At 47.7% G+C, this 15,618-nt stretch overlaps 1 protein-coding gene across 2 annotated transcripts in view; it reads left to right on the top strand.

Annotated features, from left to right (window-relative positions):
- The window catches only part of Elapor1 (endosome-lysosome associated apoptosis and autophagy regulator 1), an 83,435-nt gene that overhangs the window by 34,038 nt on the left and 33,779 nt on the right, over window positions 1–15,618 (top strand). Inside the window, exons 2-3 of one of the 2 annotated variants that reach the window (XM_048443511.3) lie at window positions 4,062–4,182; window positions 6,029–6,221. In XM_048443511.3, coding sequence (XP_048299468.3) covers window positions 4,062–4,182; window positions 6,029–6,221 — 314 coding nt within the window. The remainder of the gene's footprint in view (window positions 1–4,061; window positions 4,183–6,028; window positions 6,222–15,618) is intronic. The other variant, XM_085677818.2, reaches the window with a different exon arrangement.

Consider the following 15,618-nt stretch of genomic DNA (forward strand, 5'->3'; position numbering starts at 1 on the left):
ACATAATATTTTTAAAAATCTAAAAAGAAATGCCCAGGATATTAGCGAGGCACACCACTGAATGGTGTGTCTGTGAAGAAACATCTAGAAAGGATGAACTGAAGGGAAGACCCACACGGAATGTGACATCATCAGTCCGTAGACTGGGGTCCTTGACTGAATAAGGAAAAAGAGAAACCAGCCCAGACGAGGGGTGGCATTCCCTTTCCTCCGCTTTCAGGCCCACTGAAGTGGGAGCAAGCCGCCTCACTTCCCTGCTGCCGCATCTTCCCCGCCCAAGTGGACTACATAACCTCAGAACGCAAACCCAAATCAGCTCTTGCTCCCTTCAGTTGCTTTTCATTGGCTGTTTGGCCATACCAACGAGAAAAGTCACTAACACCGCGGGGAGCTGACGTACTCACAGGACACTGGGCAGAACTGAGGACGCACACTAGGGACTCCCTGCTCTAGCTCCATCTAAGCTCGTCTCACCCTGTGATCTTAAAGCGCAGTTCAGTCTGCAAAGCTGCAGCAGAGCCGCCGACTCTGGACACTGCATCTCTCCCCAGTTGGCATGAAGAAAATTAACACATATTAAAAGGGAATTTTTGAAGACTCAGAACTGCCATTCTCCCAGAAAATCTCTTAGCCTCCCAGCACCTGGAGAGAGCAAATGAAAGCCAGTGCAAAGGGACGGATTTGGCCCCGTGTGCCTTCAAAAGGTCAAATGCAATTAGAGCGAATTAAAATGATCTGTTTGAGTAGATGAGCTACTTTAACACCAGCTCTCGGGCCTCAGAAATGAACCTAGCATGGCTTCCGTGGATGACTGATAGCATCGTATTTAACTTTTAGGCTTGGCTGTGAAATTTGGCCCAGTGTGTGTTTGTTTTGTAAGGCCTATAAAAGTGGGAGAGGATTCCTTCTGGGACGGTCTGAGTTCCAGCTCAGGTTGTGACTTACAGGTTGTGTGACCTTGGACAAGCTAGTCAATCCATCCCACCTACAGTCAACTTGACAATGAAGGAAACAGCATCTGCTCTGTCTGCCTCCTAGGGAGCTGTGAAGCTCAAATGAGGTGGGAACTGTGCCGGCCACACAAATGGCCAGGGCCAGCGGATTCACAGATAGAATCCCTTCTGCCTCGCTGCCAAATCTCTATTGAATATGCATACTGTGGATCTCACTTAACCCCTATTCTTGCAACAAGACCCTTTGAAAGTATCCTCTTTAGAACTGAAATCACGCTATGTTTAGCTGGCCTATCTCCCCCCCCCCCCCCCCCGCCAACAATAGGATATTTATCTCTGAGACAAGGAAACAGCTAAAACCATGAAGAAAAGGAGGCCCAGAGAGATTATAACCTCGGGCACAAAACCCTCACTGTCCTGATGGGCTTTCTCTCCTTGGTGAACCTGCCATTTAAATCCAAAGCCATACATTCTGGTATAAAATTAAGCTCCAGAGGTGAGGTGCACATCTGTAAATCTCAACATCTGAGAGGTGAAGGCAAGGAGATCTGGGAATTTGTGGATATCCTTGGCTATGTAAAATATCCAAGGGTAGGGCCACCAGGAGGCACCTGCTGCCAAACCTGACAACCTGAGTTCGATCCCCGGGACCCTGTGCTGCATAGTTTCATGTCAGCTGGGCACAAGCTAAAGTCCTATGAGAGCAGGAACCTCAATTAGGAAAATGCCTCCGTAAGATCAGGTTGTAGGCAAGCCTATAGGGCATTTTCTTGATTAGCAACTGAGGGGCAGGGATGAGTCCACCACGTTGGGCTGGTGGTCCTGGATTCTATAAGAAATCAGGCTGAACAAACCATGGTGAGCAAGCCAGTAAGCAGCTCTCCTCCAGGGCATCAGCATCAGCTCCTGCCTCCAGGTTCCTGCCATGTTTGAGTTCCTGCCCTGACTCCTTCAATGATGAACTGCGACAGGGATGTGTGAGCCAAATAAACCCTTTCCTCCCAAAGCTGCTTGGGCCACGGGGTTTTAGGACCCTAATTGTAACCCTAACTAAGACAGCCCACAGGGGGGAAGAATAGAACTTGAGTTTTTGAAGTTGTCTTCTGACCTCCACATGTACCCCATAGCACATACACCCGCTCGCACACACGTACACACATGCATGAACGTACACACACACACATACACAAGCACACGCACACAGCCACCCACACATATATGCACTCAACAAATCAGTGTAATTTTTAAAAAGAACGTTCAGGGCAGGAGAGAGATGGTTCAGCAGTTAAGAGCACTTGCTGCTCTGTTGAAGGACCCAGGTTCAATTCTCAGGCTCACACCCATCTGTAAGGCTGATTCCAGAGGACCTGATGCCTTCTTCTGGGCTCAGTGGATATGAGGCATGTGCTTGGTGGATAGACAGACAGACAGACAGACAGACAGACAGACAAGCAGAGCTCTCATACAAACAAAAACAAACTCCACATACACACAGTTCCAAACCCAACCCGGGCAGTGTGAGACCCTACCCCAAACAAACAGAGAAAACAAGCACCACGGTTACAAATTCGCTGACCTTCTGTTCTGTATCTTCTTCCGGAAGTGCTGAGTGCAGGTTACCACCCAAGTCCTGCTGGTCCAGCTTGGATTTGTGTGTGCTGGGCCGCCAAAATGTATTTGGCAAATATTTACAAAGGAAGAAAAGGAAGGCGTAGGCTACAATCGTTCTTTCTTCCTGCTGAGTTTCTGGAGTCCCGGGATTGAAAGCACTGAGTTCACCATATTCCAGCAACCCTGAGATACTGCTGCTTCTGAGACCGTTAAGATACGACACAGGGGTTCCTCGCCATCTCAACACTTGGATTTTATAGATGCTAAGTGGGGAAGTCACGCATCTTAGGATAGATAGCACAGTGTGTTTTTTGTCAAAGTCAAGCTCTGAAAGGCCCGATTAGCAGACCTCAACTATCTCGTGATCAGCCCCAGCTCCTTGCTGTCATACATGCTGTCAGATCATGCTTCAGTGTGGCTGCAAGGGGACATTCATTCTGCTTCGCTTGTAGATACAGTAACAATCAATTGTAGGCGCGGACCATGAAATACTTGGCAGAACAAAAGCAACCAGGACAGAGAAACACTTCTCAGAATGACAGCAATCGGTTCTGTGGCTCAAAGGAAGGCTTGAAGGGCCAGAACTGAGCGCTGAGCGCTGAGTCCTGCTCGCCACATCAGCTGTGCCTCCTCGCTCGAGTAGTGCTTCTTGTTGTTGGACTACATGCTTGGTTTGTGGGCCATGCTGCTGTTTCCGGGTTCCACTTCAGGGAAAGCGGCTGGACAGCAAGTGCCCTGGTGTGGGAAAGTGTGGACAGGTGTGTGTGTGTGTGTGTGTGTGTGTGTGAGAGAGAGAGAGAGAGAGAGAGAGAGAGAGAGAGAGAGAGAAAGAGAGAGAGAGAGAGAGAGAACGACGCAGCACATCACCTGCTGGGCTAAAGATGGTATTTATACAGTGCAATGAGAGTTTTCAGACTCCTTTTGATCTTTTGAGCAGAAGGAGAGCTAGAAATAAAGCTTTGTTTTTTGTTTGTTTGTTTTTTGATGGGTCAGCCCCTTCATTTAGAATGTTCTTGTTCTTAAATTCTTCTGTCGGGGCAAGAAAAACGCCCATTTTTAGCGGTTTGTTGTTGTCCGTCTGTCTTGTTTTCTGAACAGTCTGGGATAGCCGGAACTGACCTTGAACTTCTAACCCTTGAACTGAGGGCTTTGAGCATGCTATACAAGCACTCCCCCAGCTGGGTTACATGGCCAGCCTTAGTCCGTTCTTTAGTTACGCCATCCCTCCCCTCCACAGGACATTACATATATACAACATCAGAGAGAATCACATACAAATGTACTTCTAAGGGACTAAACCACAGCGAGGTGGGGGAGAAATTATTGTAGTTCTCCTAGGGGCTTTTTAATCTGTGGGTACTACGATAACTTGCTCCTTGCCAGGGTCCTTGGGCCGTTATGGTAATGCAGGGTGTCGGTAGCCCCCACAGCGGGCAGGAACTGTCGATGTCTAGCCACTGACCATGGGCCTTCTGCCTGCTCCTGTCTCCCTTGCAGTCAGAGTACCACTTTGAATACACGGCGTGCGACAGCATGGGTTCCAGGTGGAGGGTCGCCGTGCCACACACCCCGGGCCTGTGCACCAGCCTCCCCGACCCCGTCAAGGGCACCGAGTGCTGTAAGCAGCCCTTCCTGTCCCAGGGTCTCCCCGATCCTTAGCCCTTAGCCTTCCATGCCAGGCTGTTCTTGATGGGACAGATGCCAGATCTTTCGTCCACCGCCAACCCTTCTGGAACGTGGTGCAGAAATTTTATTTAGCCAGGTGTGGTGGCAAAGGCCTTTAAGCCCAGCACTTAGGAAGTAGAGGCAGGTGGATCTCAGTTAGAGGCCAGCCTGGTCTACACAGTGAGCTCCAGGATAGCCAGGACTATAGAGAGAGAGACCTTGTCTCAAAAAACTAAAAACAAAACCATACCAAAAAAAAAAAACCCCAGAAAACAAAAAACAAAACACACACACACAAAACAAAAGAACAAAAAGAAAGAAATGTTATTTAATAGATTCAACCTGAGTGTCTGAATTTGCTTTTATTTTTTAATTTAGATCCAATGAGTACAATATAAACAATTCTAAATGCCTGGCACTCAGTGCATGTGCCACACCCTTCATTTTTCTATTCTGCCTGTCTGTGCATTTCTCTCTGATCTGCACCTACCAGCCTCAGCAGTCTTCTGGGAAATCTTGCAATTTGCTTTTCTTTTGAAAAGGAAGCTGAAGAAATAAACTTGTACAGATACTGTTTTTTTTTTTCTTTTCTTTTGTTTTTGTTTTTAATGTACTGGGCATCACTTCAGGGAGCAAGAACCTTGCAGTGTGACCAGAAGGGCAGTGACTGCAGCTCCCATCCCAATTCTGAGACTCACTCCTCACAGATTTCTATATCCTGTGTCCTGTTCCTTTAGAAATGCAAAGGGCATAACAATAAATTCCAGAAACAGATTTCTGGAAACAGAAAAATTAGAGATGACAGATCATTGAAAAAGTTGCAAAGGAGATTAAGTACTTTCAATTCCCACCTCAGTTTAGCCCAATCTTTCGTCCTTTCTTCCTTCCTTCTTTCCTTCCTTCCTTCCTTCCTTCCTCCCTTCCTTCCTTCCTCTTTCCCTCCCTTCTTCCTCCCTCCCTCCTTCCCCTCTCCTTCCTTCCTTCTTTTCTTCCCTCCCTCTTTCTTCCCTCCTTCCTTTTTCCCTCCCTTCCTCTATTCCTCCTTCTCTTCCTCCCTTTCTTCTTTCTTTCCACAGGTCTCATATAGATGAGGCTGACCTTGAACTCCTACCTTCCCTTCCCAAGTGGTAGGATTGCTGGTGAGTCACCACTTTGCCTGACTTTAAAATATTTTTTTCTTTTTTAAAATATAGGCTTTATTGAGACGCAACTACTTTGGCTAGGTTGTTTTATTTTTCTTAATTGAGAAAGGCCCTCTGAGTAGGCTTGGCTGACCTACAACTTGCTATGCGGACAAGGCTGATCTTGAACTTACAATACCTCCTCTTACTGACCATAAATCCCACCCTTAATCTGGAAAATTTCAGGGCCGCTAGAATCTTTGCAGCAACCCTTGTTTTTGTTTTGTTTTGTTTTGTTTATTGAGACAGGATTTCTCTGACTGTCTTAGAACTCAGAAATCCACCTACCTCTGCCTCTCAAGTGCTGGGATTAAAGGCATGCACCACCACCACCCAGCTGTTCCCAGCAACTCTTAACCACTCACATTTTGGGGCATTTAGAGACTGAAAAGAAAGTTTTTAACAGCAGTCACTCCTCAGTCTCCATGGTAACCACAAATCTGCCTTATGTCTCTATGACTTTACTCTTGTGGTCTTTCCATATAAATATCATCACACAAAACGTCCCTTAGCCCTAGGTTTCAGTGGTCCTGGCTCTAGCTTGCCTCCAGCCCCATCCCTCCCCCAGAGACCACAGTGACCTCAGCACCCCTCCCTTGTCCCTGCCCTACTTTTCAGCTTTCTCTTGCAATGCCGGAGAGTTTTTGGATATGAAGGACCAGTCCTGCAAGCCCTGCGCGGAGGGCCGCTACTCCCTCGGCACTGGCATCCGGTTTGATGAGTGGGATGAGCTGCCTCACGGCTTTGCCAGCCTCTCGGCCAACCTGGAAGTCGATGACAGCATCACTGAGTCCACGGAGAACTGCACTTTGTGAGTCTGGGAGCCAGCACCCAAGTCTCCTGGGGAAGGGGCTGCGGGGTAACCTGGGCACTGTCGTGTGCTGCTCCTAAGGCAGGTGGGAGGACACCACACTTCCTGGGGGTGGGTGAGGGATGGGGGACTCATGGGTGTGACCGCTCCTTTGACCCATTCTAACCTTACCCATTCTAAGCTTACCACTGACTGGCAGACCTTTGTGAGAGAGAAAAACACCTAAAGAAATAGAGGCAGGTAGATGAGGAACAACAAGTGCATAATGGACCAGCAAGTTTAAAGCAAAACACAATTGGATTTTCTCTTTGGAATGTTGAGTCAGTAAATTAACTTCATTAACCGGATTAGAACACAATGTATGAAGCATTGACTGTCTTGCTGGCTTTGGTGCCAAGCATCTAAAACTGACTGTGTATGACATGTTGTGGGTTTGGAGGGATCATGAATGAGATCCTCTAACTCCCTTGAGACTTCATGTCTTAGTCACTGTTCTATTGCTGTGAGGAGATACCATGACCAAGGCAACTTATAAAAGAAAGCCTTTAATTGGGAGCTGGCTTACCGTTTCGGAGGGTGAGTCCACGCAGCAGGCAGGAAAGCATGGCCCCGGAGCTGTAGCTGAGACCTTACATCCTAATCCACAAGCACAAGACTGGGTCTCTACTGGACTTTTGAAACCTCTTCCAACAAAGCCACACTGCCCAATCCTTCTCAAACAATTCCACCAACTAGGGACCAAGGATTCAATGATTTGAGTCTGTCGTGGCCAGTCTCATTTGACGCACAACATCCCAGTTGCTAGGAATCACCAGCTCAGAAGGAGACCTTTGCCAGTCATTGAAAAGCTCGGTGCCCGCTCCCCAAGGGGTCAGGACTAGACAGCTGAATATGTATTCCAGATGTGCCTTTTAGGGACTCGGGTGTAGGCTGGATGTCCTACATAGAAGGTTTTTCTTGAACCTACTCAGGAGCCCAGTGAAACTGGCATTGTGAAAACCTGGAGGTTAAGCATTCCATCTTGGTTTCCTAGCTCGAGACTGGCGGGACTGATCGCAGACGCAGTCCCAAGTTTCTACCGCTCCCCATTGCCGCCTTCAAATCACATGACTGTGTGCCAGGTGGTGGTGGGTTCCAGGGAGAAAAACATCAGGACAAAAAGCTACACCAAACAATTCTGATAATACATATGACAGAAAAGCAAATGTTCTCTTATACCAAAGCAAGTAAATGCATAGCACGAATTCTAATTGGTCTTAACAATAAAAACCCAGGGTCTGATATAGGGGTTAATGCTGAAGATCAGAGAAGCAGAGCAGCCAGCCACCGGAGAGTTCTGTAAAAGAACTCTATCAATGCTCAGTCCGAAGGGGCAATCCTGTCCTCGGGCTGCATCTTCAGACTGTGTCTGTCTCCACCAAATCTCAGACTGCACAATTCTTGTCTCCTCCCACCTTATATTCCTCTCTCCGCCCAGCCAAATCACTCCTGTATCCACCTCCCTAGTGCTGGGATTAAAGACATGGGATCCCAAGTGCTGGGATCACCTTTGCGTGAACTCTGTTTCTCTTTTAGACAGATTCAGTCTCATGTAGCAGGCTGATCTTGAGCTAACAGAGATCCCTCTGCTTCTGTCCCCGGAGTCCTGGGGTTAAAGGTGTGAGCCTCCACTCCCTGGTCTCTAGTGACTTAGCTCTGCACTCTGATCTTCAGGCAAGCTTTATTTGTTAAAACATAAGCAAAATATCACTACGTAAATGTACTAACAGGACCAAAGAATTGCGTTACGCTTGAATTCCTCTTTTCAAAGTTTGTTTTTGTGGTCCTGGGAGTTGAACCTGGGGCCTCACCCATGCTAACTCCCATTTCTGTGCTTAAATCTCTCAGGAGGACCAGTGTTTGAACCACACGGTAGACATTTAATCATCCACTTGCATTTTATTCATTTGTATGTTTTTACTGAGAAAGTGTCTCTCTAAAACCTTGACTGGCCCGGAACTCATTATGAAAACCAGGCGGGAAACTCACAGTGCTCCACCTGCCTCTGCCTCCCTCCCAAATGCTAGGATTAAAGGTATGTGCCACCATGCCCAGCAAGTCATCCAATTTTAACATTAGAGTTCAAGTTAACATATCATAATCACTATCGCGATAGCTTGATGTGTGTGGGGGAGCAGACATAGAGCTAGAAGAGATGCAAGTGAGAAAGGAGAGGCTGCGTGGGTTAAAACGATCTGGCGCCCGTCCTGTGTAAGCCCGAATATCAAATGTCGTTTGACCAGGGATGGACGAGATGCGGATCATCCATCTATCCGCTCCATCACTTCCCAGCCCTGGAAGAGGAAAGGTTCCTCCTCCCTGGAGACCGCAGTGAGAGCGGTGGGAATCATTATCTCTCACTGAGGCAAGATGTGCGTAGGTTAATTACAGATCGTGTTCTCAAGGCACAGACCATCATGGAGCCTGAATCTTAAGGCATCCAGAGACATCCCTAGGAGGGAGAGAGGACTTCTTCTCAGTAGAAATGGCCACCTGGAGAGATTTTAATTGAGCTGATACTATGAGCCTAGCTCTGGCTTTCCTGTATGCAGTCCCGTTACTTCCCATTTGACTGGACCAGCATCCCCTGCCTGATCCACCCTGCAATCTCCCAGTTGCTCTTCTGCTTCCCCTTTCTGCCTCCTCCAGGCCCTGGTCATGACTCCACCCGGCAGCCAGCAGAATGAACGCTGGGTTGAAGCCACCCATTGCTCTTGGGATGAGATCCAATCCTTTCCCACAGCCCGGGCAGGCTGCTGTTCTCCTCTGTTCTCTGCCCATTTTGCCTGCGTCTCCCAAACATCTCCCCTGCTGCTGCCATGCCACAGCCACACCAGCTGGTCAGATGCTTTCCTCCTGAAACCTTAGAGTAGCCCTTCCACAGGCCTGTCCCCGACTGTCTTACTTGGCTCTTAGTTCTCAGAGTAAAAGTCATGTCCTCAAAGAAACCATCCCTGCATCAGGAGCCTCCTAAAACACTCTGGTGTCAACTTGTCATTTTTTGTTTGTTTGTTTGTTTGTTTTTGTTTTGTTTTTTAAGCTTTGGAGCCTGCCCTGGCACCTTGTCATTCTTGTTACCATGCTTAGCACAGTTATTCCTATGTGATTAATTGTATTAGTTAAGTTTCTGTCCCCCCAGCTAGGAACAGAATAGAAGCCCTAAGCAGGAGAGCACCGGCCGTGTCTCCAGCATCTAACACATCATTTGCCACAAAAGTGACACAGAACTAACCACGAGGAAGAGGAGAAACTGTGCAGTCGCCATGTCCGCAGGATCCCCAAGGTTTTAAGAGTCATGCATGGATGCTGGGTATAGGTCCCAGGACCGGGGTATGGGAAACAGTCTGTCATCAGACACCGAGGTCGCTAGAGGGAATCAGAGTAAAGAGGAAGTGTTTGATCTAGTTCAGTTCTGTTGTTGTGTTAAAAATGCCCTGAAAGAAGGCAACTTGGTCGGGGGAGACATGTTTGTTTCTACTCCCAGCTCCAGGCTGCCGTCTGTCTCTGAGAAGCAAGGCGATAGGAACCTGAAACACCTAGTCATGCCAAGAGCATGCCAAGAGCAGCGAGAAACAAACACCCGCTTGCTCACGCTTCGCTAGCTTTTGGCTCTCTTACACAGCGCAGGGCCCACCGCCTAGGGAGCAGTGCTGCTCACAACGATCTGGTCCTTCTACATTAGTAAACAATCATCTCCCACAGACATGCCCGAGGATCAGCCTGACCGAGACACTTCCTCATTAAGACTTGGAGCTGGGGTCTGCAGAGATGGCTCAGAGACTAAGAGCACTGGCTGCTGTTCCAGAGGTTCTGAGTTCAGTTCCCAACAACCACACGGTGGCTCACAACCATTTGTAATGATATGTGGTGCCCTCTTCTGGCATGCAAGTATACATACAAGCAGAACACTGTATACGTAATAAACAAATATATCTTTTTAAAAAAAAAGACTTGGAGCTGGAGAGGTGGCTTAGTGGCTTAGAGCACTTGCTGTTCTTGCAAATGGGCCTGGGTTCGGTTCCCAGCACCCACACGAGCGCTCACAACTGTAACCCAGTGAACCAGGGCCATCTTCTGGCTTCCAGGGCACTGCACACACAGTGTGCTAATATGTATGTAGGCAGAACGGAGTCTTTTCCAGGTGATTCTATATTATGTTTGTCAAGTTGGCTCTTAAAACTAAGCAGCACATCCATCAGCACAGCGTGGGGTATGGTGCTGGGTGTGAGTGGGTGGGAAAGAGTAGCCAAGTTCTGTAACCATGAACAAGAATGAAAGAAAAGCAGACGTTGACATTAAACACAGTGAACACTGAAAACGCAGGCAGACCACAGCTGACTGGCCTATGGTTAGTCTAATCTTATACTCAGTTTCCTCTTCTTAAAAATGATGGAAAGCCCGGTGCAATGGTGCTCACCTTTAATCACAGGACTCAAGAGGCAGAGGCAGGTGGACCTCTGTGAGTTCAAGGACCGACTGGTTTCCACACTAGTGCCAGGCAGACCAGGGATACACAGTGAGATTGTCTCAAAAACAAATGGTGGTGCTAAAAAGAGTGCTGTCCTTGTTGTTGGTGGTGGTAGTGGTGGCGTTTTTTGAGGCAAGTTTTCTCTGTGTCACCCTAGCTGTCCTGGAACTCACACTGTAGTTCAGGCTGGCCTTGAACTCGGAGATTCGCCTGCCTCTGCCTCCCAAGTTCTAGGATTAAAGGCCTGCACCACCACGCCCAGCTAATAGGGCTATTCTTAAAGAGTGTAGTAGTGATTAAACAAGAGTTTAATGTGTATGTGCAAAAGCTGTAGCCCAAGTGTGTTGGTTTGAATAGGAATGGCCCCAATAGACTCATGTGTTTGATTGCGTGGTCCGGAGGGAGCGGCACTAGTAGGAGGTGTGGCTTGGTTGGAGGGAGTGTGTCACTGTGGGAGTGGGCTTTGAGGTCTCCTATGCTCCAGCTGTGCCCAGTGTGGGACACAGCCTCCTGCTGCTGCCTGCGAATCAGGATATAGGACTCTCAGCTCCTTCTTCAGCACCGTGCAGACATACTTCTTGCCACGCTGAGAAAGAACTACACCTCTGAAACTGTAAACCAGCTCAAGTTAGATGTTTTCCTTTACAAGAGTTGCCGTGGTCATGGTGTCTCTTCACAGCAATGGAATCCTTAACTAAGAGACCAGGCGTTCTGGCATATACCTCTGAACCCCGCACTTGGGACTTCGGGGTAGGAGGACAGAGAGTTCCAGGCCTGGGCTACATCGCGTATCTTTGTCTTAATGAACCAAAGGTGGGCTGGAGAGATGGCGGCTCAGTACTTAAAAGCACTGACTGCTCTTCCAGAAGACTGGGTTAGATTCTGAGTGCCCACATGGTGGCTGACAACCATCTGTAATTCTAGTTCTAGGGAATCCAGTGCCCTCTCTGATCTCTGTGGGCACCAGGCATGCACGTGGTACATGCAGGCAAAACACCCGGTACATGCAGGCAAAACACCCATACACATAAAACAAGAATAAATCCTTCTAAAATGATTTTAGGAAGAAAACAAAGGCTTTGAATGTGTAGCTCAGTGGTAGTGCACACTCCAGCACATTCAAGGCCTTGGATCCAATCTCAGATCCCCAGCACTGATTGAGGGGTCGAGAAGAGTCTAGAGCGGTGCCTCTGACACTAGAAACCAACCAAACACGTTGTTAATGAATATAAAGTGTCTTCACCAGGGGCAAACTATCAAACACCGGAACTGTCATGCATTTTGCAGATGTACCCCACCTAGGGTTTCCTTTTAATTTTTCATTAAACCTCGAGAGTTATTTATAGCTGATACCATGGAGTACATCAGTATTAAATGTCTCTTTTGGCAAGAGAATCAACACTTTTAAGTTACCTGGGTCATTTTGGAAGAATTTGGTTTCTTTCCATTTTGATAATAATACCAACTGTTTTGGTTTTGGTTTTTTGAGACAGAGTTTCTCTGTGCTGCTTTGGAGACTGTCCTGGAACTCGCTCTGTAGACCAGACTGGGCTTGAACTCACAGAGATCCACCTGCCTCTGCCTTCTGAGTGCTGGGATTAAAGGCGTGCGCCACCACTGCCCAACTGGATTGTTTTTGAACAGCTACCATGAGTTTTGAGTTCAACACTGACACACATATCATGTCCAAAAGACAGCCTTTCACGGCATCCCTCCCCATCCTCTGGGTTGTGTTTATTTGTTTGTTTGCTTGCTTGCTTATTTGCTTGCCTCTGCTCCCACAGAGTTCCCTGAGTCTGGGTAGAGAAAGTCTTGTGGATGTTTCCCTCAGGGCTGAGCATTCAGCCGTCACCTTTAGCTAATGGCTGTGAGTCTCTGAGATTCTTCCTCACTGCAGAAGGAAGCTGCTCTGGTCAAGAGTGGCGCCCCAAATGGGACATCCACATGACTCTCTCTACCGCTGCTGACTTTTCTCCCCCGCCAGCCTGCATGGCGCCTCCCAGTACTGTGAAAGCTATACTGTGTTGGAGTTCTTGAGCCATGTGGTAGGTAGATGTGTGCTTATTTTGTCTATGATAGCTCCTAAGTGGTTGATAATACATGAAAAAATTTAAGGTAGAATGGAATTATGGAAAGGAAACAGACCAAGCTCAGGGTGTTCTTGCAGAAGCAGATAAACTAAAGGAAGACTCTTCTTTTTTTTGGGCACCACATATCGCTGTATCTCCCTGGTTTACCTGGAACTCACTATGTAGACTAGGATGGCCTTGGATTCACAGAGATTCCCCTGCCTCTGAAGTACCAGGATTAAAGGTGTATACGGCTATGCTTGATACAAGGATGACTTCCTTTTTGTTATTTTGTTTTGTTTTTGTTTTTCAAAGCAAGGTTTCTCTGTGTAACAGCCCTAGCTGTCCTCTGTAGACCAGGCTGGCTTCAAACTCAACAAAGATCAAAGTTTTGCTTGCCTCTGCCTCCCGAGTGCTGGAATCAAAGGCATGCACCACCACCTCTCAGCTTTTCTTTTCTTTTTTTTTTTATTTATTCTTTTTTGATTTCTTAACATTAAGTGGCATTTATTTAATCATTTATCATATTATTTACTGTAAGACTGGAGGAAGAATTAACCAAAGAGGAGGAAGAAGCTTGTTCGAGGATGAGGGCAAGCCCAGGGGTAAAGTTTGGCCTAGGAATTGAGAGAAATTCCATAATGTGTAGGCCAGTAATGCATGCCCTAATCCAAGAACAACAGGGAATCCTCACAGGGTTCAGACCACTGAAGGGATTCGCTCTTGTTTTCCTTCTGGATGTCTCCAACCACGGTGTGGAGAGAGACTGTCGGATGCAGGGCCAGAGACAAAATAAAGGCTACTCAAAGGATAATGTGGTAGGGAGTGGGGAGGAGCCGTCGGGCCAGTGGGCAGAGTGAGCCGGAACAAACGTGGCAAGACTGACCACCTTCGGTTTTCCTGCCAGGCCCTTCTGAGAAAAGCAGTGTGCACGTAGCCTTGAAAAGTGATGTTTCTGGAAAAACGAGTGGGATTAGCCTGGATGAGCTTCTGAGGTCTCGAGTATATTTATGGATTCTGACTACCTTGGGATTAAGCAGTTTTTAATTTGAATCTCAGGCTTATCACTTGAAGCCTTCATGGTATTGGTCAAGGTACTCTCCAAGCCTCGGTTTTCTCATCTATTAAATGGGGAAAACGTTCTTCCTGTTACTGATGAGCATAAATCATGAATATAAAACATGCAGCTCATAGCTGCCTGACTTTACCTGCCACTCACCTCCAGTCCAGCTGTGAGAAGCATGGAGCCACACCCAGCTAGCGTCACTGTCTTCCTCTGGTTGGCTTTGCCTTAGGGCCCTTGATCTGCCTCAGAGGCCTGTTGTTACTGTTCTCTGAGTGTGTTCAGGTCTTTATCAGTCACTGTTCCATTGCTGTGAAGAGACACCATGACCACAGCAACTCTTAAGAGAAGACATTTAGAGCCAGGCAGCGGTGGCGCACACCTTTAATCCCAGCACTCGGGAGGCAGAGGCAGGTGGATCTCTGTGTGTTCGAGGCCAGCCTGGTCTACAAGAACTACTTCCAGGACAGCTAGGACTGTTACACAGGGAAACCTTATCTCAAAAAACAAAGACAAAACAAAGGAGAGAGAGAGAAAGAGAGAGAGAGAGAGAGAGAGAGAGAGAGAGAGAGAGAGAGAGAAGCTGTTTAACAGGGGGCTTGTTTAGTCCGTGACCATCATGGTGAGAGGCAGGCATGGCACTGGGGCACTGAGAGCTTTATATCCTGACCCACAGGCAGAGAGAGGGGAGGGATAGAGAGGGGAGGAGAGGGAGGGAGAGACTGGCCTGGCATGGGCTTTTGAAACCTCAAAACCCACCCCCATGACACACTCCTCCAAGAAAACCACACCTCCTAATCCTTCCTGAACAGCTCCACTAACTGAGGGCCAAGCATTCAAATATATGAGCCTCTGGGTGCTGTGGGAGTTCCTTCAGCTCCTTCAGCCAATCGCCGCTGAGTTACCAGCCCATTGGGGCGTGGTCTCTCCCTTTAAAAAAAGCAGCGGCTGTCCTCCACTCTCCTTTTGTCTTCCGGCTCCGTTTCCGGCCCCTGGACTCCTTTCCTGTTCGCGCGGAGGGGCTGTTGTCTGGGACGGTAATCTGTAAGTTTTTTCCCCTTTGAATAAATAACCATTCTATTAATCATAATTCCAAACTGGTGTGGGATTGTCTGTGACTTACGCCTTCATCTGGCGCCCCACGTTTGGTTGTAGAACCCCCCCTTCCCCCCCACTCAACTGCTTGCTACCAGCTCGGCTAGTCACGAGACCTCCCTCAGCTGCGGCCTGTGCCCTGTGTGTGGAGCCAGCAGTTCAGTTAAACCCCACGCCTCCCAAGCTCCACAGGCTCGGGACAGTCTCTGCCTGCCTGGTTTGCTCTTTTCTGAGTTGTTTTTAAATTTCCCTTGTAAGTGCGGTGCTTTAGTGGCGTGAATCAGAACGACTCGGTCACGTGGAGGCATACGCGGCTTCCGGGTTGCTCTTTTCTACCCCTGGATTCTGGGTTTCTGGTTCCGTGTATGGAATTGATTTAATTAAACTTTCTTTCTTGAGCAACTTATATTTCCTAGTTTTTAACAAATACTAAGGCAGACACTGAAACAGGACCTGTTTAAGTCACCTTTGCAGTGGTTCTAGTCGCAACTTGGCAACAGCGCCGCCAACTAGACAAGAGGTAATATGGCAGTTTTTGTTTCCAACGCCAATTTTACTGTTTTCTTTATTAATACAATGGATTATGTCATGCAAGGTTTATATGACTATGGGAATATATTAATTTACTTGTTGCTAGGTTTCAGTTTTCTTTTCAATATTTTA

Source organism: Myodes glareolus, chromosome 17 (genome assembly GCF_982192425.1).
Source record: "Myodes glareolus chromosome 17, mMyoGla1.1, whole genome shotgun sequence".
Classification (NCBI taxonomy): Eukaryota; Metazoa; Chordata; class Mammalia; order Rodentia; family Cricetidae; genus Myodes; species Myodes glareolus.